The sequence below is a fragment of the Branchiostoma floridae genome, chromosome 9 (genome assembly GCF_000003815.2).
Source record: "Branchiostoma floridae strain S238N-H82 chromosome 9, Bfl_VNyyK, whole genome shotgun sequence".
NCBI lineage: Eukaryota > Metazoa > Chordata > Leptocardii > Amphioxiformes > Branchiostomatidae > Branchiostoma > Branchiostoma floridae.
In genome coordinates this window covers 7,422,858-7,446,708 of record NC_049987.1, presented here as the reverse complement: position 1 = coordinate 7,446,708, position 23,851 = coordinate 7,422,858, and the positions used below count along the sequence as shown (strand labels likewise).

Sequence of the window (23,851 nt, the reverse complement as noted above, 5' to 3'; positions counted from 1 at the left end):
AAGCATTCCAGATCCATGTTTAGAGATTTAGTGAGTAAGAAGTAGTTACGGAGGTGGAGAACAGTTGTACAGACCTTCCAAACTAGTATTCAAATTGACCAGAGTCTTGGCATGGACTCTTCCTAACAGCACAAGTATGCACAAAGAAGGGTTAGAGAACAGATGATGAGAAGAAGACACAGAGAAATCCTACTGCAAGGACAACACACACATAAAAGACCGCTTTGATAAGTGCAGGGTTGTCTTCAGGACCCATTCTGGGGTGGAAATTTGCAGCTGAGACATAAAAAAACTTTTGCTCCATCTGTCCAAAAATTCTGAACTTTATGACAAGAAACTGATGAAACTATCTTCTCATAAGCTTTTAACAACAGATTTCACAACGAAAATCAACAATATTGGCTCCCAGACAATGAGTGGGACAAAAAAATTTAAAGCTGGAGACAGCCCTGATAGAATGAAAAAGACTTTGATAAACTTTTAGAAAACATTATTCATCATTGTTATATAGTATCAGTCATAACAAGGAGCTTTTATCAGTGATAAAAGCTCCTTGGTCATAACAAAGTTTACAACTGAAGAAGAATACACAACAGTCAGAAAGTTTACTGAGCATTATAGAACTTGATAATTTGCCTACTTCAACAGACCTTCTGGCGCAGAAAATTTCAGAAAACGAATCTGCTCCTGGATTATGATGACAGCACTGTTAGAGACAACGTGGTTTCTAGAATTATAACTACTGTACTGTCAAAGATGACATTGTTCCTGGAATTATGATTATAGTACTGTCAAAGATGACATTGCTCCTGTAATTACTGTTGGAGATAACATGGTTTCTCCTTACCCAGACTGAGTCTGACTCCTCCCAGGAAGTCGTTACTCGTCATCCTGTCGTAGTCCCAGACAGTCAGCTCCAGACACCGCTGCTCCAGCTCCTCTGGGTTCACAGCCTTGTACACAAACGTGTGGTTCCACGTCGGGTTGCAGTTCCGCTTGATGTACGGCGTCTTCTGCTTACTCTGTTTGCTCTTGTCTGGCAGCAAGTAGCTGTGGAGTCATCAAGTTTTACAGTGAGTAAGGAAGGTAAATAGTAGTGGAGAACCCCAAGCCAACCATACACATTCACTGAACGGGAGCTATGTGGCTGTAGCGTCTTTCCTGAAGATTTGCTGACTACATTGTGGAAAGAAACCAATTCAAGAGGTTTGGTCAGAATTCCAAGCATATACTATGTACTATGTCAATGAAAACTATCATCACCAATTAAGATGTTGTTTAAATTGCTTTCATCTATGCAGTGCAGGGACTCGAGGCACAGGTCTAGGAAAGGCTAGGATTATAGCCACTATGTTTACATCATTGTTGTAGTAGGAGTTTTGGTCAGTTTATAATGTGGCAAAAATATGTAGATATCAATAGTGTTCCACAAACTGTACAATATCAAATATGTTACAGACAATGAAGCCTGTATAATGGATCCCCAGTAACTATCCTGCAGAGAATCCAAAATACTGTCAACAAAACTAGCTTGAGGTAACTGGAAGACAAATACACCATCAATGCTCACCCCTTAACAAATGGATCAGACGACCCATTTGCGCGCACTGCCATCAGATTGCGAGCCTCCTTGACAAAGACGTGCAGCTCTCCCATCCCTGCCTCCCCTGACGATCGGTCAGGACTGCCCTTCCGCCTGCCCTTCCGGGAGGTGTCGCTACCCCCTCCGAGCAGTTTGTAGGACGGGACGTACTTCATGGAGATGACCAGGTCTCCCTTGTACTGCTGGAAGGTGGACTTCGGACCAGCCTGGGGGAGAACAAGCTTTATCTAAGTTTTTAAATCCTCAAGCCTCCTTACACTTATTTAGTTATACATACTATCTACATTGTAAAATTTTAACGCTAGTTCACCTTTATTGGCGGGGTAACCTATATCCGTTGTATTCAATAAAAGGGTATTTAGAGCTGTGTCCCTGATGGATGCTGGTGGAAATTGACATATTTTCATAGTAATATACTATGAAACTACCGGACGTTGACTTGATAGCCCTAAATACTATTACCTTGCTTTAATTAAAAGACAACGGATATAGGTTGCCCCGCGGATAAAGGTGAGCTAGCGTTACTAGCTGCACTGAATCTTAAAAATAATGTAGGTTCTTTCTCCTACCATGAAAAAGTTCAAAAGGCTACGGGGATAAGAACTGTAAACTAGACAAATTCTACCATATATTAAATTCTAATAAATGTATTGGCCGAGTTTTCAATTCTATTGGATAAGTAGAAATGATGTAATATGGACATATTACATTATATCATCACAGTAATGATGATGAAGGGTTTTATTGAAAAGACATACTCTCAAAGTCCAACAATCGCAGCCAGCTGGCTGAATTGATGTCAGACTTGATATCATACTAAAATCAATGTAAAAGTGTAGAAGTTAATAAAATATGACTATAAATATCAAACAATCAAATATTGAAAGACAGGTGTGGTTAAAACAAAATGCTTGTCAGGAGACAAGGCTTTAAAGCCTGGTTGAGAACAGGCAACATTTTCAAATGTGCTGTCCATGGTGCTGAATTGTTGGTAATGGGAAACACTAGCCTGTCAGAAACAGTGTGCTGTCCATAGTACAATAGGCAATAGACAGATCCCACCATCAAAATGTAGAAATGCAAAGTGATGATATGAATCTGACAGATATAGATTTCATTGGTCTAATGGCTAATTGCCCCGCTATCATAAATATCATTGGTTGAACTGCTAATTGTGATGGATTGGTCAGGATTGGTCTATTGCTTTGGATAAAAGATTGATTGCTCACCAATGAAAAGCTGCTCATAGACTACCCAAACTACATAGAAAAAAAGCTATAAAGCTATTAGGTTTGCAGTATGTGGAGGGTGTTATTCCTCATATAAAGAATATACAATGTAAGGCTGCAACATACATTGTTCTAGGATCTATGTCTTACATCAAGTTGCCTGAAGCCATGGTTCACCTCCCCTCATAAGAGAATGGAATATTCTGAGCCTTCCTCCCTCACTGATCATGACTGAAGGCCCAGAAGGTGGTGAAGGAGACAGACATAGTGCAGTGAAAGACAGAATGGCACAGACAGAAGAGGAGAAATGGAAGAAAATATGTGATGCAGGAGAGAGAAAGTGAGTGAAGAAAACAGCAGACAGAGGCAGGATATGTGCGGTCATGTATTTGAAATGCCAATGAGCAGATCTTCCGTATATATACAGAAATTCATATTTCAAAACAAAGGAACCTAATACCTTTCAGAAGAAAACAGCAATGAAAAGACTTCCAAAATGTAGAACAGGAAATATCAATTCTCAGTTGTACAGTACATTCAAGACTGCACTTATCGCACAAAAGGGAAGATAAAGAGAATGCTCTCATGATATTCATGGAAAGTGGAAATGTATGTTTAGTTACTGAAGAAAATATGTGCACAGCCATTACTGTAAAAAGGGAAAAGTTGTTGGCAGTGATTTTATGTTTGCAGCTTTTGCAGTGACCCCTTCATTGTGAAATTAAGACCCCACAGAAGAAATTGTGGTCTGTGTTCTGCCCACCTACACCCTTACTCCATTTTCTCCCCATAGCAAAACCAAACAGAATTTAGCCCATCTGTTGGAACTGACCGGTACTACAGGTTGCTGCAGCTGGTACCAGCGCGCCTGCCGGTCGTCCCAGTCCCAGTTGTCCAGCGGCAGGTGGACCTCTCCCAGGAACGTGTTCCGCCCGAACATGTCGTTGTGCCACACCGACGCCCACAGCGTCCGAGTCTCCAGCTCACTGGGACTGATGGAATACTGGAAAGGAGACAACCAGAATAATGACTTTACTTTACCTGTAATTTTTGTGGTGGTTTAATGTTAGGGGTTTTTGCAGTAACTATTTCACAGCAAACAGCGTTAGAGTCTCCAGCTCACTGGGACTGATGGAATACTAGAAACCAGAAGAACCAAAATAATGATTCTAATGTAAATGTCAAATTTTTGTAGATCACTGTGAAAATATTTGTTCTGTCTACCTACCCCCTTACATGTTTCAATTACAATCTAAAAACCATTGCAAACACTCCATTTTCAACCAAAGAATGAGAACATGCTATTCCAATCCTTACCTTTAGAACCTCATCATAAGTGGGTTTGATGGTGTGCTTCCTGACTTTGGTTTTCCTCTTGCCACTCTTGGTCTTGTCAGGCAGCAGATATGTCTTCACATAGCTGTGGGGCAAACATAAAATACAATTTGTGTATTTAGTTTAAAAAAAAACAGTGTTCATGGACCTTTTCACCTTCAGAAAGGCTTCCATTTGCAACTAGATATAGTTTACAGAGACATGATGTTGGAATAAGAAGTGGAGAGAGAGAGAGAGAGAGAGAGAGAGAGAGAGGGAGAGAGAGAGAGAGAGGGAGAAAGAAAGAATTATAGCTATAAAATTATTGCCATATTCAATCATTTGTACTGATTCTGTACTATAAGCTGCATTTTCTATTGTCTACATGTGTTTGGAAGGGCAAATTGTGATGGCATTTATACTCCTGCCCTTCCTCTCACACTGTGATGAAGTTAAATAAATATAATATAGGATAGACATAAAACTCACGGGTCAGATTTCTTTTTCTTGTCATCAGCGACAGCCAAATCCCGGCACTTCTTAATGTTGACAGCCAGCACCATGTTCTTGAAGTTGTAGTCCAGTGATAATAGGATGTCTCCGGTGATGTCAATGTTACCATAGTAACCATCTCCTGCGTCACTGTAATAGCTCATGATACTCTCTCTGCTTCCCTACAGCATAATCAGCATGAACGCACACATGTGAATATCATAAGCCAAAGGATTTGTGTGTGTGTGTCTTTCTTCTTCTCAATCCATTACAAATCTGGCCTCTTGCCAATATACTGAAAAACTGTGCAACTCAGGATGTCTGTTCCTGTAAAAATAATCTGGAAAAATCATTTGATGAATGTCATGTGATTTTTATATAACGCTAGTTCACCTTGATCCGCGGAGTAACCTTTACCTGTTGTATATAAAATCAGAGTATTTAGGGATATCAAGTCGACAGATGGCTGTTTCAGACTGGAATGCTATGAAAATATAATAGTTTGAAACCAAGCCCATTGACTAGATATCCCTAAATACACAGCACCTCATTTTTAAAGACAACGGATATAGGTTACCATGTGGATAAAGGTGAACTACCATTACATCTTTCCCAGTAATGCATTTGGTATTCAGCCAATTGATTGGTCCAACTTACTGTGTTTTTGTCCAACACATTTGACATTAACACTTCAGGACGTATCATGTGATATTTAGAAAATTCAGTTTCTCTTTCTAAAATTAGGACCACTTACATGGTAAGTATTGGTTTTGCTCGGAACAGATCGAGCCGAATGTGCCTAATTGAATGAATCATGGGTATTTACACATCCTGAATTATACCGTATGTAGTGAAGACGTTACCAGACTGTATAATTTTTCTCCAGTGCACAAGTTAGGCAGATAAGTAACCCATGGTACAGTGCCACAGGGTAACCACCTTTTACCTAACTAAATGCCAACAACAATAAGGTATCTAGACATTCCTTTTCTGATTCCACTGATGTCACACTTCCAAACTGGTACCTGGGCTGTTGGCAGGAAGGAAAAAGTATGATATGAAGGCAACAAAAAAACACAAAATTAAAAAGAAAATTACTAATGAGGATAATTTGTGTATACATCTTTACGTACACTTTCCTTTTTTTGTTCCAGCAAACAGCCTGGCTGGGTCCTGGTTTGGGAATGTGACCCTAGCATAAAGTGTAGTGTCTACTGAAGGGACTTGGTACAGTGCCACATGTTTATGTATAAGTCCATCTACAATTTCTACATGACCAAACTCTTGGTTGGTCAAAATACACACAATTACCATCTAATTTAGCATTTCAACACCAGGGGGACATCAAACACTCCCTTGTTTCTTTTCAATCACTGCACTCTTTCCACTCCATGGACTTTTGAAATGAACAGACAGAATCTTTGAGAGGGCTGACTTAACAAACATGCATTCTCTAAAAACATATCTGATAGCTCTGGTGTTGCAAGGATGGTGATACATTCTCGAGTCTTACTGACGGAGAGTACACCGGACTGAGGGTATTACAGGGAGGGTCAGTGAACAATTGAAGTTAACATTAAAGCAGCATTCTAGCCAGCCTAAATTTTTTTCCCGTCCCCTGGATTTTTAATATGGATTTTGAATTTGGAAATCCTGCTGAGCGTCGAGGGTGCATCAATCCTAGGGGGGTTCGAGAGCATGTTGCCCTGGAAATATTTTGAAATCTAGACCCTCTGAAATGCTATTTCCTGCATTTTGAGGGGCAAATTTTGCTTGTAGACTGCTTGGTTCAATGGCATCTGACAATTATTGTCCATCATAGAGTGGGCAAAACTTATGTCCGTCCCCAGCAGCAAAATTCTGTCAAAGGATGGCTAGAGCCCTGCGTGTAAGTATTGATGTCCAGACTTACAGACATGGAGGCACCCAGAGAACTGCCTCTCTGACTGCCGCTGGCACTCTTCTCACTCCCACTGCCATACTGTCTGACGTACGCATCAATGTCCTCATCCTCAAACTCCTCAAGGTTGCGAGATGACGGATACCGGGTGATCTGTAAGGACAGTAGGTGCATCAACAACAATGCAGAAAGGAACAGGACTGCATTGAAATGCATGTGGTTTGAATTTCAAGGTTTTTGAAGGAATAAATATCAGGTCATCTGTTTATCTGTGTTATGGACAGTAGGAGCATCAACAAAACTCAATTGTTTACATCATTTACATCATTTGTTTATATCTAATTTGATTGTTTCATGTATATCATTTTACTGTATTACATTGATCTACTTTTGTTATCATTGTACTTAGTATGTTAGTTTCCACCTTTAGTTTTACATACACAGATATGCTGGGTAATCATACTATGTTTTGTTTATGTATGCTTGCAGGGCACATTGGAGACCATTGAAGTGGTGACATGTGGTCCCTAGGTAGATGAAATTGAAAATGAAATAATGGGTAGTGATCCCTCCCACATACCTCCTTGCTGTCCTCCACAGCGACAGTAGGGACGGACCTATTCTTGGCAGGCGGGGTCCCGCGTGCCCTGCTCGCTCTGTCCTCATTGTGATGATGCACGTCCACCTCTGCACGGGTACCCTGGGGCAGCGTGGCGTTGATTGCTCTTCTGTCCGGCTCATCTGCTCCAGGGGACACAAATCAACAGTCATTACCTCTGTTGGAGATAGACTGAGTAGATTGTTCTCACTCAGAGAGCGCTGAATAAAGGGATCACTGTTTCAGAAACTTTGTGAGCAAAATGATTAGGATTTACAGACACATGAAACATAGTAACTGTAGTAAAGAGAATAAAGGTAACATGGTTCGAGGGTGATCAACAAATTTTTGGCCTCACACAAATCAACAGTCAATTATCTCTGTTGGATACTGGGTAGATTGTTCTCACTCAGAGAGCGCTGAATAAAGGGGTCACTGTTTCAGAAACTTTGTGAGCACATCACTGGACAGCTAACAATGATTAGGATTTATAGATACTTGAAACACAAAACACAGTAGTAAAGAGAACAAAGGATAACATGGATAGAAGGTGATCAACAAGTTTATGGCCTCACCCAGACACAAAGTCCACAATTCAAATTTTGACTACCAAAATTCAGCCCCAAAATTTGAGTTGTTTCTGGATCAGAGGCCGAGAACTTATTGATCAACCCTCAGATGTCTACCTACAAAATGTCATTTTTCCCTTATCAATTTCTTTTGACATTTTAAAGAAGCCCTAACCTATCATCAAGTAAGACAACATTGTACGTAATGCCAACATGAAGAAAGACAAGCAAGGACAGCTGTCAGGAGGGCCATAATGGACCTTAACCCTCATCTTTCCGAAACCTACAATCAACCTAATATAAATACATTGTATATTACAATTTAACCCGGGTTCGTAAGTTAGGCTGGCCATATAAATCCGGAAACACAGACACACAGACAGACACACAAACATTTTTTTCATGGAAGTAAACGTTATCTACACCTGCAAGGACTCAACAATCTAAACAAGCCACTTTAAAAACTTTTCCCACGGTAGGGGCTGTGCATGTAATGCCTAAGGCTGTGAAGGATGAACTTTTGTCTAGTTAATTGATGACTAAAGCCCCTTTCATGCCCAAACAACTGCCCAACCAGTCTAGTGGGTATATCATTAAGGGGAAGCCACACTATGTGTTAGAACAACTTTTGACACTTTGCTGAATCATACATTTTCCAACCAGACCACCTGTTAACAGGACATCAGATTTGTACGGCCTAGGGCTTTACAGTCTTCATAACAAAGTAAGCATGGACAGAAGGTGTGAATATGTTCACTTTCCAGAGAACACTCAAAGAGTATTTTGTTGAGTTCAGAAAAATTAAAGCATCTAGGGCATAAGTTGTGAACACATGAAACTCAAGGAAACAAACGTTATCGGATTCAGGATAAATAGAATACACATAAAAGCTAAAGACTTTTGCTCCTCCCTCTTTGTTAATTCGTAACAATCCCATAGACGTAAGTAAGGAAAGGCCAGATAATAATAACAATATGATACGCAGACCAAAACCATATCCAGTTTCCAAAACCATATCCAGTTTCCAAAACCATATCCAGTTTCCAAAACCATATCCAGTTGCTTGAGTCACTACTTTTTGGATAAGCAACTACTTTTTGGATAAGCAGACCATCCGGGCATAATTGCAGGTTTCATGGATTACAGTCTGAATCTGCTTACTGTCAAATGTCAGTCACTGTGACCTCACTGAGAGTGCCTGTGTGTGATCACACTCAAGCTTGGCCACCTACTGTACTAGTCCACCTGATGCCTTAGGTCTGGTTTATGAGACTCTTGGTCAGCCTACATGACTCATGAGTATGTGACATACTGTTTGGGATAATCTATAGGAATGTGCAGTACTTTAAATAATCACCACATTAATATCAGCCGCTTCATGAAAGACAGACTTAAGATATAGGGAAGACCAAGGAAGGTGTTACATTGATGAGGAATAAAGATAGGGAATAACATGGAGTTCCTCTGGAAATCTTCACCCTGAAGACAAATTGACATTTTAAAGAGGAAATGAGAGAAAAGCTTTCCCTGACCAAGTTCACAACACATAGTTGAGCCCACATGGCACGTACAGAGTTACAAACAGAGGACAGAAAAATCTTTGTTCCTGGACATGTGAGGCTGTTGTAGCAAAGACAGGAGTCATGAAAGACTGCATCAAGAATCTTAAAAAGCCCTGCTGACAGACATCTCAGCAATACAAATGGCAAGGATTCATAAACAGCACGGGAAGCCGTGTAGCACACAAGTCAGGTATAATGATAAAATCCTTAACATAAAACACATCATATCTCAAAACAAGACATGCCAAGTAAAATACTCATAGGTAAATCAGTTGGAAAAGAAACATGATCATGCAAAATTATGAATCATACAAAACAGTAACAATATGAAATAAAGCAAACATTTTGAAAATGATGGAGAACAAAAGTCAAAGGGGATGCCTTTTACATGTATAATGAAGAACAAAATGAAACAAGACTTAAAGAATCAGTTACTATAGTAACCACCACCAAATTAGGAAATTAGCTTACTACTATGAGAAAACTTAAGTTCAGCAAACTTAACTCATGGAAGACATTTGATTGTGAGGGTCATCCCGATTCAACTTTTGCCTCTCCTCCAACCACGAACCTTGAACCAACCACACACCAACTGTTGTACATGTACAAGTGTACCTGCGTATAGAGTCGGGCGGCCCAGCTCTTCCTCGGACGCTGTTCTGTACTGGCGAGTGTTAGTAGGGGAGATGGGAGGGGAAACTCCGTGCCTCATAGCTTGCGCACGGTCCAAGGAGCGAGTGCGGGATTGACGGACAGCTTCACGGGACGAAGTCAGGGTAGAACGAGAAGAATGATAAAAACGGCCTCCAGGTTCAGAAGCTGCCCCCACCTCTGAAGCAGGGTAGGAGTCAAAGGACCAGTCAGACAAGCCACTAAAAGACTTACAGCGACCCTGAGACTGAGTGAGTTTGGTGTAAGCTTCTAGCAGAGCAGGGCTGTCTTTTAGCCTGCCAGACGGCGTTCTTGACATCAGTCGGCGAAATACTTGCTTACGAGCACCTTTCGGTGTTCTGCTGCGCCTGCTGGCGTTACTCTCGGTTTCAGACTGGAAGGATCGACTCATGTACGTGCTCTCAGGAGACAAGGCCTCTGGTGTATCAGACCAAGCACTCGTGTCGAGGGAAATACCCTTGTCTCTCGGAGTGATGGGGTTTGGGCTCTCTGCTGCGTACGGATCGTCTACTTCAGATTCTGACATTATGTCTGCATCAACGTGCAGCAGTTTTTTGACAGGACCTTTCTGTGGCGATGGAATATCTGCTGCATAAGGATCTTCCTCCTCAGATTCGGATGCCAGGGCCATCTCTTCCAATGAACGGCGGTGGCCGTTTCCAGCAAAGTAGTGTGGCGAGTCAGCCATCTGGGATTTTGAGAGCGGAGTCACTTCGACAAGGTCAGAGCCACTCGTGCTACTAGGGTACCTGCCGTAGTGTTTACCCACAGCCGCTCCCCGGCCAGTTTTCTTAGCCGGGGAGGCGTACTGGTCCGGCTCGTGCGTCGACTTAACCCTGTAGCGGTTGCGCTGGTCTTTCTCTGCCTTCACCCTGTACGGCGTGGAAGACTCTGTCCCTGAGTGCTGTGGGTCCCTGTAGCTTCCCCCATCACCTTCCATTCCTGTACCAAGTGAAAGGAAAAATCTCTCAAACACAGGGGTACACAGGGGACTACTACCGGTGTCAGAGGACAGTGCGCTAGAGAGGTCGAGGGGAGCAGGAGGCACAAGAGGGAGAGAAGAGGGAGCAGAGTTGGACCGTTTATGTTTGGGGGGAAGGTTTGGAGAAGCATGGCTGCCGGTATCCTTTCCTGATCGTTTGAAGGAATGTCTGAGATTAGAGAGGGAAAAGCGCTTCTTCTTTGTAACTGGATCGCTTTCTGATTTGGCCGGCTGCCTCTTTCTGGATGGAAAAATGGTTTCAACACACACCACTGGGCTATCTGGTCGAGGAACTGGTGAACTTCTTTTTTCTGTTTGTGGAGTAGTGCTGTCAGTGTAATTGTCTTTCTCATCAGCAGTGCTGTCTGCTATGGTAACACAGGTCACTACCGGTTCTATAACTGAATCATAGTCTACAGCTTCCTCAGGTGCAGTTTCATAGGACGGAGTCTGAACAAAGTAACTCTCAGTGCTGACATAGACACTCCCGGTGCTGCTTTCTAAATCACGTTCCTCCACAACTACTTGGTAAGCACTGATGTCAACATCTGAATCTGATTCTTTCACAGACACAAACCTACTTTTCTCTACATAGTTGCCTTCTACCAACTGTGTTGCACTGCACAATTCATTTGGCCCAGTTTCTTTCTTAGCCTCTTCATCATCAGAGTTTAAGTCAGGTTTTTTAACCATATCCTTTGAAGCTATACTTTCAGTGTCCACTGCTTCAGTCACAGAGCACAGTTTTTCTACCTTTAAGTCTGAACAATCATTCACTGCTTGCACAAATACTGCAGGAGTTTGCACTTCTTGTGGCAATGTGTTCATGGAGGGTTCCTCAATATTAACTTTTGCATCATCTTGGTAGAGCACTTGCTGAAGAGCATCATCACCTGGTCCAGGAGAGAAAACTTCAATGTCCCTCACAGCCAACAGAGTTTCTTCACTCTTAGGTGCATCTTTCTGGTCAGGTTGCACAATTTCAGTAACACAAAGTTCAACAGAGCCTTCTTCAATGTGATTACCTTTTGCTCTTTCCTCTCTTAGCTCCTCCACAAAAGTGTTGTCTCCTACCAAGAAGCCTTCATTCAAGAAGGATATTGATGTGAGTTCATTGGCATGTGACTGTGACACCATCAGAGAGGAATTGTGCAATTTGACAGAAAGGGTTGGAATACTGGTTTTAGTTTTATTGCTATCAGATTCTTCCGGCCTTATTTGCTCACCACCATCTTCATCAGTTGCATCAACTGATGAAGGAGTCATTTTATCAGCACAGCAAGAGCTTTCATTTTTCTTCCCAGCAATGACTCTACTAGTACCATCAAATAGTTCTTCTTCCACCAATGTGTCAGTGTGAGATTCAATAGGTTTTGCCAGAATGTATGTATCTGCAGCACCACATTCTACAAGAGTCTTCTGATGACATTCTTGGGCAGCAGCTATATCTATTGGTGTATTTTGCTTGACAAGACACAAGGTTTCTTTCTTCCCAGGTTTGGATGTATTTTCAAGTTGTACTTGAGTTGTTTCTAGCTCAATATGTGGAGTCCTCATCTTGTCTATCACAGTACTAGTTTCTGGATCAGTTTTGTTTGCTGTTTCCTGGTCAGCTGGATGTACTTTGTTGAAGCTAGATGGATAGGTTTCCTTGTGGTGAATAAATCTAGTTTCATTTACCTCTTCAACTAACTCTGCAACATGTTGACAATCACCAGGCAACAGTTGGATGTAATTTGTCTTTGCTTCAAAATCAGTTTTTTCTGCAACATTATCATTGAAATCTTCATCGGCACACTCAATGCTCAATGGTGACATCTCCTTTGAGGACAACAATTCATAGGATTCATCAGTGGAGGTTTCAACTGCAGATGGACTTTCTGTGGTCAGACTTGAGGACGAAAGTTTCTTTGCACTTGAGTTTGTTTTCACCAAGACATCTGAAGGAGGTGCACAGTACAAAGGCCGAAACATTGTTTTTGAGAAGACTGGCTCATCAACTGGAGCTGAGATTTCATTTCGACAGGATTCTACATTTTGTGACAGGTTTGGCCTCATATCTCCTGGCATTTGACCAGGATCTCTGCTCCTTGGCACTGAATCCACCCAAGGATCCGGTTCAACAACAGTCCTGAAGCCAAACCTTGCACCGTAAGGTTTGCGCCGCACCTCCTCTTTGGACTCATCTGCAAAGATGTCGCCTTGGGGAAGGTCCAGGCTGCTGCAGGAGGCGGCGTACGGATCCTCAAACTCGCTCTCCTCCTGGATGGTGCTCAAGCTTGCATCCGAGACGGATCCTCTGGGAATGTCTGCCCACATATCTCTGGCAGTCGCTGCTGCATTTGATGCACCTCTTGCCTCCTCCTGGTCAAACACCAGAGAGTAGTATTCTCTCTTAGCAGGAATTCTTCCCCTGTCTGGAATATTTTCTATCTCCTCTTCTCTCTCAATGTTGCTCATGGGGCTATCTGGTTGTTGGACAACATTACGTCCAACTTTGTCATTGTTGTTCAGACCCAGTGCTGTAACATCGGGGCTTGATGCTACAGGTCGCATCACATTTACCGTGTCTGTCTCCTCTTTGACTTGTTGGTCAATATTCCCAGTACTTTTACTTCTACTTTTAGATGTTGATGATGAAAACCTAATCTTGGGTGTAACTAGCAGGTTGGATGACTTAACTGTTGGATACACGATGGCCCCTTCCCCTTCTGGTATGTTTGGAACATCGACCTCCAGGTTGCTATGGTCGGAGCCGGCAGATTCTGCATAGCTATGTCTCTCAGATGCCTTTTTCTTCAATGCCATGTCTTTTTGCTCCTCTAGTTTTTGCAGACCAAATTGGAGATTGATCCGGGGTGAAGGGGCTGGTTTTTCGTAAGCCCCAGGCAGCCTTTCTGGCAGGATTTTTGAGCGCATGTCTTGTAGACGAGGATACCGGCCAGATCTAGAGGGGTAAGGAGTGCTTAGCGATGGTGACCGCCTACCACCACCTGAAGAACTCCCATTAGCATTAGTGGAAGGCAGAGATTCCACACCCTTATGCTTATCCTTCACCTCTGCTTGGCTTACAGGCATAGAAGACAAGCCACCAGCCTTACATTGGTCATCAAGAGACTGAAAGTGTACAGGATCAAAAGACTCAGCAGCAATTGTATTATCAAGACCAGGTGCATGAGAGATAGTCTTGGGATCAGTGTGAGCCCCACCCAAGGGGTAGGCAGGCATTGAGGGTGTTAGTAACTGTCCCTCTGACAGCAAGTCGGACAACTCTTGTTCTACGTCTGTTTCTGAATTATCGGATGAGGTAGAACTGCCCTCTGGTGGGAGAGATCACACAACAAATACAAAACATATGTCAGACAGGCCACAACAACACCACCAACCGGCAAAACATGTTAATCTCAGGAGCATGAAACAGGACAGCAGAAAAACCACACTTGAACATGAAAAAATCACACCATCCCTTGCGAAGAATATCACTACAATTTCTTTGGTTAGGATATAAATGTTAGATCATCGAACTTAAAAGATGTCAGTACCCTCTTCACCGGCAGCATCGGGTTATTCAACATTACATTCATAAAATGATTTGGGCTGAAACTTATCCAATTGTCTTCTGATATGTACGTTTTTTGGTGCAAGGTGCAATCAGTGCAGGAGACTTGCAAGGTGCATGTGATCCTAAAATAGTTTCTTAAGAAACTGATGAAGAAACTCCACGTGTGTTTCCTGCCCAAATACACACATCTTGCCACTTCCTTAAACCAGCAACCTTCCCAAATACAAACACCAAACTAGACAGATATTTCCAGCCAGGGTTGTTTCATGTGAACAACTGGTGAATTACGTTTCTGTTCTTACTGTGAATGGGGATAAAGGCGTGTTAGTACACAGCAAATCTTTGTTGTTAGTACCAGTGGAAATGAATTATGTTATGATGTTACCACCCTTATAACAGTCAGTTTTGTAGACAGCTGAAACACAAGCACAACAAGTGAACCTTTGTGATGTTGGGTGGGACCGTGGCCGGTGCTGGACCTTCCGTCATCGATGTACTCGCCTCTCCCAGCATTCAACGGGAGGTCTTCCCTGTTGGCGCTGCCGTTCCAGTTCGAGGGCCTGTTGTCCGGGATGTCTTCAAAGTTCTGTAGGCTGTTTGTCTCCGAGGCAGTGGTGGGGGTGGGCACATCAGTGCTGCAAGTCAGGGACAATTAATGGCTTATTGCAAAACATATGATATACACTCATAGTGAAGAAAACTACTTGAAATATCCTTCCAAAGAATATGCAATATAAAATGGCAGCAATGCAAAATTCCATATATTCTATTTCTTGGTGCTACAGGAAGCTTAACATGTAGAAAAATTCAATCAAAAAACATAGCTACAGTTTAAGCATGTAGTATATAAAACAAATCCTATAGCTTTATGTTTTGTTACAGGCACATTTTATATCTTCATAATGTAAGAAAAAAAAAATAGAAATGACCGGTTGACAAGGGAGTTGTGCAAAATAGTGCTATCACCATTATCCCTCTATGTACATGCAAATGATTCAGAAGCACCTTAATACCATACAGTTTACCAGCCACATAAGATTGGTCTTAGAACAACAAAAAAAACTATAGGACACTTCTTTTATGAAAATAATGGAGCAAATTCTAGTAGAATGCACGCACACACACACACAATTAGAATTTAGTAAAATTTAATGCTCAACCATTACATTTCTCCACAAATAAGCCACAGCCATTGGTGTTACCCATAGCATGCTTAATGCAGGTACAGCAAATACCTTATGTGTATAACCAAGCACTTGCTGCTTCATAGAACAAAACTGTTATTCAATGCAGCCAGGTACATAAAACATAAAACCACCACTAGTAGCCCCACCACACCACACCAAAGCTACAATAAATCTAGTGGTGCTCATGCTCACGTGGTGTGGACTGGACCGGCTTCTTGGGCATTTAGCCAAGCTCTGCCGATAGAATCAACGATACATTTTTTAGACATGCCAGCAAACTGAAACATTAAACTGAATGTGCCAAAATTTCCATTTTTTTTCCGGCAGGCAGGGATGCAGTGGGCACTTACATTTGATCTAGAACTTCCAGCAATGATAGGCTGCCGGACATAAGATCAGGGGCAAGAAGGTTATGTTAGTCATCACTTAGCACACTGATTACAAAAACATTTCTAGTGATGTCATATAATGTTTGTAATGGTTTCAAAGTGATGTAAGTGTCTAGGAATTCGAGAGCCAATTGTAAAGTTTCATAATTATGTATCTGTTATAGTCGAAGATGCAGTCATGAAGCTGTAACGGTTACATGTAATTGTAAATGTAACAATGTCCAGGACCTCGAGAACCAAGTGTTAAGTTTTATAGTTATGTATCTGCCGTAGTCGGATATGTAGTTACTAAGCTATACATATAAATGTCACAATGTCACAATGTGTGTAATTGTTATGGTTTTTCAATAAAGGTTTAAAAAAAAAAAAAAAAATATATATATAATGTTTGTACATGTTTGTAATTGGATTAAAATCAATCCAGTTAGATGCTTTCTTATCAGCCACTTCTCTGGCTGGCTGACGATCGTTAAGTTATGCCAAGATTGATTCCTTGTAAGTTCACTGCCTTGCAAGGTGCTATCGCAGTCTGCACACTCCTGTCTATCGGCCGCTCGTGCTGCTGATGCGAACAAAATATTGATGATGGTGCCCTTGGGCAAATAACTTAGATGGAAAAACCAATAATCAAACAAGTGTGAGACAAGCCAGTAGTGACCAGAACAGACAGTTGGGGATGCTGACATGGGGAGTATCGACAGACCACGATGGATCTGACATTCGCACCAAATCGGCATGATGTACACAGGATGGATTACACAAGTTTACTTCATCAGAAAATCCAGATGCCAATTTTCGATGGTATTCTAGACCTTATCAGGCTGATGGTAAAATATCAAGAAAAAAATTGCACTTCACACAGGGCAATTTGAGAAGTAATCCAATGTCGATGTGAGAAGTGCAAATGTGAGAAGCAATCCAAGCTACTGCCTTTGATAACTCGATGGGAATTTTCACCACTTAACGCAAAATGTGGATACCAGAGCTCCCACTTTGAAAAGGAGATTGAGACATCTACTGGCACATCTGAAGTTGGATGATCACAAGATGAAAATTGCACTGATGCTGTTTTCAAAACCATTTCAACTTGGGCATGTACATTAGGCTCCTTTTCGTTCAGATAAGCCTTCTGATTGTCTGTTTGAAAATGGCAGCCAGATGGTGCATGAAAAAGAGTTAGAAGGTTGCTTTTACACTGTGCTGTGTTACCAGTGCTATTCTTAGGTAGTAAATGAAGTTTAAAATCCATCTTGAACTGTTCAAGTTTTTGGGGGCTCATAACAAGGTTTTCAGCACCAAGGACAACAACTGTAGTGAAAACGAGCTAAACATTTCTAAACCTACAGCAATCCCCTGGGACCCCAAACCGAGGCCCAGCCAGGCAGCTTTGAGAAACGGATAGTATGATATAAAAGACACCATTATTTGTGTATATTTTTACGTATACATTTCTGTTTTTCGTTTCCACAAACAGCCCGGCCAGATTCCGGTTTGGAAATGTGATGTTAGCCTAAGAATGTTCATCACCAAAACCTCCCATGTAAAAGAAGAAGTGCAAACAGGTATTGAGTATGTGGCTTACCTGACTGACATCTGGGGGGAGCTTGGTCCACTAGAGTAGCTAGCTGTGCTGTCAGAGCTATACCTCCTGACCAGAGACTCGCTAGTACTGTAGTCTCCAGCACTCACTAACTCATCCAGGAGTTCTGTGTCTGACTTTTTCGGGAAGGCAACATCATGGTACCGGCTGGTTTTCTTCTCCTCCTCTGCGCAGACGAGATGCAGTTCGTCGTCCAGGGACATCTGTTTTCTGGACGGTTGCATGCGCCGGTTTAGCGGAACTGGTTTTGAGGGGTTTCTATTGCTTCCAACAAGAAGTGGCGACGAGCGCCCGGAGTCGCTGGACACCCGAGGGCTAGTGCGAGACATCATGGTGTCCCTGGGGAGGGAAGCAGAGCTACGAGACGGTAACGTCGGTCCATTGTCGATCTCTGCTATCTTGCGATAGAAGTTTGCATGACTCTCTTCCGGAGCCAGGTGGTTTTGAGACTGGGGGTCGGTGTGTCCATCCCTCCTGGGGGATTGCTGTGCTGTCCTGTCACGACCCCTTCCTTGGCTCCTCCCAACATCCTGAACTCTCTCCCTGGAACCAGTAAGAGCCGGTCTGATCTGGTCTCCAACTGGCTGGGGTCTCCCTGTCAACAAGTACAGAAATAATTACTTGTTAGGACGTTTTCCTAAATTAAGACATAAACATTCAAGTTGAATACAATTCAAGTCAAGATGATACTAGTAACATTGCACTTTGCACAAACTGCTGTTACAGATATCTCCAGTCCACTGTCAGTGGTGTGTTCAACATACTCTTTCTCAAAGTACAATGCATTTGGTAACACTTTACCCAATACACCATTATGGTGGTCTATATCTGAGCCAAGAGGTGACAAGATGAAAAGTTTGCTGTCGTTGGAAGTCTCTCAAAAACACCAAAAAGTTTGTTGTGATGTCAGTGATTTATGTGTGAAATCCCAGTGTTCTCTCAGTGGCCTATTCATACATAGAGAATAAAGTGAGTTAAAAAGAAAGGTAATATTAGAATGAGTTAAGCTAATAGTTGCACCTATACTCAATGATAAATGATAACAACAACAAAAAAGATCAATGTTCCCATTTCACAGATGATATATTGTCTGCCCCAATGCTATAACAACAAACCATCTAGGGAGCTCACAGAGTCACCTCAGGAGGCTTTCTGACCGGAACATTATTTACAGCCACTGTGACATCTGACATCGCTAAGCCACAAGAAAGAGTGCAGAGTTAAAAATAGCTTGATTTATGGACACTTTAAAGCATAACTCTTGACACTCAAGAAGCTGCAATTCCCACTTGAGCATCCCACTGGTAATGCCAAGATGTTATCTGGATCATGAATGCTTTCATGTCTTTGTGTAAATTTATGACCCTTTTGTTTCTACAAAGGCTTACAATGCTGAGAAGACGGTCCTAATTCCGGTTCCAAATTGTTTCTGGATGATGAAATGTACATTAAAGGATTTGTGTGTACATCAGCATCACTTCCAAGAATCTTTGTGGTAAACTCAGGGGACCCCTTGAAATAGTTCACTACTTATGTGGATACATTTTAGCTTAGTTTCAATCATCAAGGGATTGGTGATGCACAATGGTTACAGACATACTGAAAGCAAGTCTTGTAGCATCACATTAAATGCATTTACCCCAGGGAGAGGTAACAATGGTGAACAAGTGCAATTAGCATTGGTAATGGTAGAAACAGTTTAGCTGTAAGTGCATATTTCTAGTATTCTTATATGTCACAAATAGCGCATTTCAGTTACATCTTTTTACAAGGAAAGAAACGAAAAAAACATATTTAACAGAAAAGTCTAGACAGCTATACCATTATCGTGAAGCTGATGAAAAGCTGGATGGATTAAAGTTTCTTGACACATCCATCAAGAATTTCAAAGCACATGGGTTAGCCACTCCCAGTTTTCTTAGATATACCTGACTTGCCTTGTATAATAAAACAGATAACTTTAGCTTAGTGCCCTTCAGTGATTAAGGTGATTTGACAAATTAGCAACAGTTTGTATTCTCTGAAGAGACAGAAGCTCTGAGCAGTTTGGTCATTAATCCAAGCACATCTTCCTAATTTGCCACTTAATCAAGCCCAATTAACTGTAAATTTATGATCAGATGCTTGTATACGTGAGATAAGAGGTATCATTTTTCTATTAACAACAAATGAAATCCTCACTTTTGTCATCTGTTAAGCTACCAGGTACAGCTGAGGTGGATGATTTATAAATCATGATTAGTTTATAAATCTTGATAAATCATGTAATTTCAATGAGAAAACTGAAGTAATTTACACCCCTTCAATAAGGAAATTCCCTGTAGAAAATATGCCCTTGGTGGGAAAGTAAGAAAAACTAGAAACTTGATGTTTTAATATGTTGTAATTCACAAAGTATTTAACAAGCTAACAAGCATCCCTTGACAATAACATATGTCGTAGGGACTCATCATGTAGCTGTTCCCATTGCTAGTCATCAGGGTCCCCGTGACATACTGATCATTGATGCCTGCAATCCTGCGTCGGGCTACAGGTCGTCAATAATCCAGCATTTTCCACTCATTTTAGCAAAGGTCGATAGAAATCTAATCTCAGCTGTCAGGCATGATGGAGTGAGAAGGTTGGCCTGCCATCCCTGATACTCCTGCTTCTCGCCTGTCCCTCCCATTCCTGCTCAATGCCCCTGCTAATGCCTCAACTGACAGCGTGCTTGTCACTGTTTGTGAGCTGTTTAACATCCGTCCTGTCTGCTCTCATTTGTCTCTGATGCTTGGAAACGATGCTGGACAATGGGGTTTCTTATGTTGAGCCAACAGTAAATACTGTAAGAAGGGAAATGTCTGTGGTAGTTTTACGTAAATGTCTGTAACGGTGACTCCAAAACCTTAAACTGAAAGCCCCCATGGACATTTCTCCTTTTATTGAAACCCAGGATGGGAGGTTTGTCCACTGCAGATACTCCATTTTTACTATACCGCATACAGCAAAATTAAATTCCCAAGAACATTCCCCCTTTTACAGTAATTAGGCAGGACTGATGTGCCTTGTAGCCATCTTAAGGGACAACTGTTAGTCCCTTGATTCCTCAAGACATAGCCACTATCCAAGATAGCCTGCAGGAGAAACACCATTCAGGGCCTAGAGGGATGGAGAAGTGTTAGTATGGACAGTCTGTAATACTCTGGCTTTTCTCTTATAAGCTCACACATTATTTTCAAATACCAAGCTTTTGCACCATCCCTAGTGCTGAACTGTGTGGTACTGTCTTAAGTGCTGAACCATGCCTTTGGTACTGTCCTTGGTGCTGAACTGTATAGTACAGTGCTTAGTGATGAGCTGTAGCTTTAGGACCATCCATGGTGTTGAACCAACATTTCAATACTCAAGCCTGTCTCTCATAAGCTCATACTTATTGAAAATAACATCAGAAAACATGTATTTGGTTTTCTTCTGCTGTTAACACTTCTCCTTTAGTGACATCGGAAGGCAGAGCAACAAGGCTAGAACCTGAGATCAAGAGGTTACAGGTTTGATTCCTAAAATTCCTGGCTAGTCATTGTGTCCTTGGGAAAGTTATCTTCAGTAAAGAATCTCATCACGATTTTTCATACTGGATGTTGTCAGCTATTTACACATTACCAACTCCACATGTATCAATCTGTTAAGTTGTTAAAATGTTATACTACCAATCATTTATAATGAGCACACGTCCTACTTCCTACTAAACCAAATTACATGTATCATGTCACTGAACATCGACTTCTAAGCATCTTTCATTGCAAAAACCTACCAATGAAGTTTCTCGACCTGTTCTGGCCATTGGGGAGACAAGACAGACATCAAACCACTAATCCACAGACCCTATTCCACTGGGATGGTTGCTGCAGATTTTTGTATAAAGCATGGAAATACCAACTTTTGAACAATAATCCTTCTTTCTAACAATATCAGCTACATCTACAGCAATAGTGTCAATTATCTATCCACTGTAGATTAACCTTAGACACCATCGTTTCCTCATGTCTCTAACACATCCCATGCTAATCTATTTACAAGCGCTGATTTTGTAACAAGTCTCCGGCTTATCCTACCTCTGCTTGGGGAACCCCAGAGCTCCTCTAGCTTTTCCTCCACCGGTGTTGATGACATAGTATCACGGGCTAACATCTACACCCTTCAACTGGTCTCATATGGCTCAAAAATGGTGACGGTCCGGCCATTGATTTTTGAAGTCCACCACGACACCCGGCACGCAGCCAGACAATGCACTTCGTTCCCAGAAAGGAAGGATAGCTTCAAACAGTAATTCAATTATTCATAAAACACATTGTGGAGTCCCCGTGGGTCATGAATAAAGAATGCGCAAATGGTGGCGGTTTGTCTCAAGGTTTGGAAGTGGGTGTGACCACCGAGGGGAGAGGCCCTCATGCATCGTAATGCCATACTTCACGCCACCTCGGGTTCAAGAACACAAGAAAGGCTAGAGGCCGCGTCTGTACCTGACCAGAATTGCTTCTCCTATATTGCGGCGCTCGTACAACACCAGAAGGTGTTATAAAAGATGACCTCTACTCCAGAGCTTTCAAAAGGTGTCATTACTCTGGCGGGCCAATTTCCAGGTTGGATTCTTTGGAAAGCACTGCAAAAATGTGTTTCTTTTATGTACTTAAGAAGAAAAATGACTGTGAAGCTTGAAATTGAAACTTCTCCACAAAAGACTCATTTCTAAAGGATGAGGTCTTTATTCCGTGTGCATTGTGTTCACATTTACATGAAATCGTGTCTATCTTTCAGACTATTATCTTATGATAGCAGCTTGTTACCTCAGAGGTTCTATTTTTGCTAGCATTGTAACCACTAAGGTCAAACTGTCAAGCACACTTCAAGTGATTAGTCAGATTACTAGTAAAAAATTTCATAACTTAGAATCCACATCATCATCTGAATAATACAAAGTAATGTACATGAAAATATTTGACGTAATCAAACATGTTACTCATTTTGTTTTCAATTCTACCATTTGATAGAATCTCAAAGCACAAGCATCAAGAGATTACCATGTGTGCCTGAGGCTTGCTTTGGTCTGCAGTGAGGAGGTACATACATACACTGGTGTGCTACATGATATAAGTACTGATACCAGACTTAGACCCAGACTGACTAAAGCATGAGTGATGTCTGTGGTGGGGAAGATAGAGATGGTACAAAATAAGCCTAAAGAAATACCAAGTCTGATGGAGTAGATTTAATTTCGAGATATGCCTCAGAAATGCCCACCTTCAGCCAGGCAAGGGTGCTTTTTTTGTACACTGCATCTACGGTGAAGGCTGAGGCTTCTGTGGACTTTCTACATCTGTAGGCTAGCTATGTTATACTGGGCAAAGCTTACAACAGTGTTACGTTACAGCACCAGGAGCAGTCCCACAACTGCTCTTAGAAACCGTGTAACAGCATCAGGGACTGTCCTTGGTAAGAGGTCAGCAAGCCTACAACTGTTCTTACAGCAGTGTTTCAGCCCAAGGACAGGCCAAGGACAGTTCTTAGTAATCGTATCAGTACCAGGGACAGGCCTGCAACTGTTTTTAGAAACGTGTCAGCATCAGGGACAGGCCAACAAATATCCTTAGTAAAAGAGGTGGGCAGGCCTACAACTGTTCTTACAGCAGTGTTTCATCCCAAGGACAGGCTAAGGACTATTCTTAATAACAGAGTTTCAGGGACAGGCCAACAACTGTCCTTGGTAAGAAGTCGGCAAGCATACAACTGTTCTTATAGCAGTGTTTCAGCCCAAGGACAGGACAGGCCAAGGACTGTTCTTAATAACATAGTTTCAGAACCAGGGACAGGCCCACAACTGTTCTTAGTAATAGAAGTGGGCAAGCCTTCAACTGTTCTTACAGCAGAATTTTAGCAGAAGGACAGGCTAAGGACTGTTCTTAATAACATTGTTACAGCATCAGGGACAGGCCCATGACAGTTCTTAGTAACATTTCAGTACCACTTACAGGCCCAAGACAGTTCTTAGCAACCTATATCTGCTCTAATTGACAGAGTTTCAGCACCAGGGACAGGCCCACAACTGTTCTTGATAACTTTCTTGATAAGTTTCAAGACCAACTGTTCTTATGACACTATTTCAGCACTAAGAACAGGTCTGACAGTAGACTGTTCTTATAGCAGAGTTTTAGCACC

At 41.8% G+C, this 23,851-nt stretch overlaps 1 protein-coding gene across 17 annotated transcripts in view; it reads right to left on the bottom strand.

Moving 5' to 3' along the window:
- Positions 1 to 23,851, bottom strand: part of LOC118423071 (synaptotagmin-like protein 4) — a 103,400-nt gene that overhangs the window by 4,510 nt on the left and 75,039 nt on the right. For 13 of the 17 annotated variants that reach the window (XR_004831986.1, XM_035831020.1, XM_035831021.1 and 10 more), the window contains 12 exons: positions 17,642 to 18,254; positions 15,863 to 15,904; positions 14,925 to 15,118; positions 9,883 to 10,881; positions 7,119 to 7,279; positions 6,551 to 6,691; positions 4,636 to 4,820; positions 4,150 to 4,252; positions 3,665 to 3,835; positions 1,571 to 1,809; positions 848 to 1,050; positions 75 to 122 (listed from right to left, as the gene is read on the bottom strand). Coding sequence is in view for 16 of the 17 variants with exons in the window: in XM_035831020.1 (XP_035686913.1) it covers positions 75 to 122; positions 848 to 1,050; positions 1,571 to 1,809; positions 3,665 to 3,835; positions 4,150 to 4,252; positions 4,636 to 4,820; positions 6,551 to 6,691; positions 7,119 to 7,279; positions 9,883 to 10,881; positions 14,925 to 15,118; positions 15,863 to 15,904; positions 17,642 to 18,254 (3,099 nt within the window). In the remaining variant the exon portion in view is untranslated. Of the gene's footprint in view, positions 1 to 74; positions 123 to 847; positions 1,051 to 1,570; positions 1,810 to 3,664; positions 3,836 to 4,149; positions 4,253 to 4,635; positions 4,821 to 6,550; positions 6,692 to 7,118; positions 7,280 to 9,882; positions 10,882 to 14,924; positions 15,119 to 15,862; positions 15,905 to 16,020; positions 16,051 to 17,641; positions 18,255 to 23,851 lie in introns of all 17 variants that reach the window. The other 4 variants (XM_035831025.1, XM_035831033.1, XM_035831028.1 and 1 more) reach the window with 4 other exon arrangements.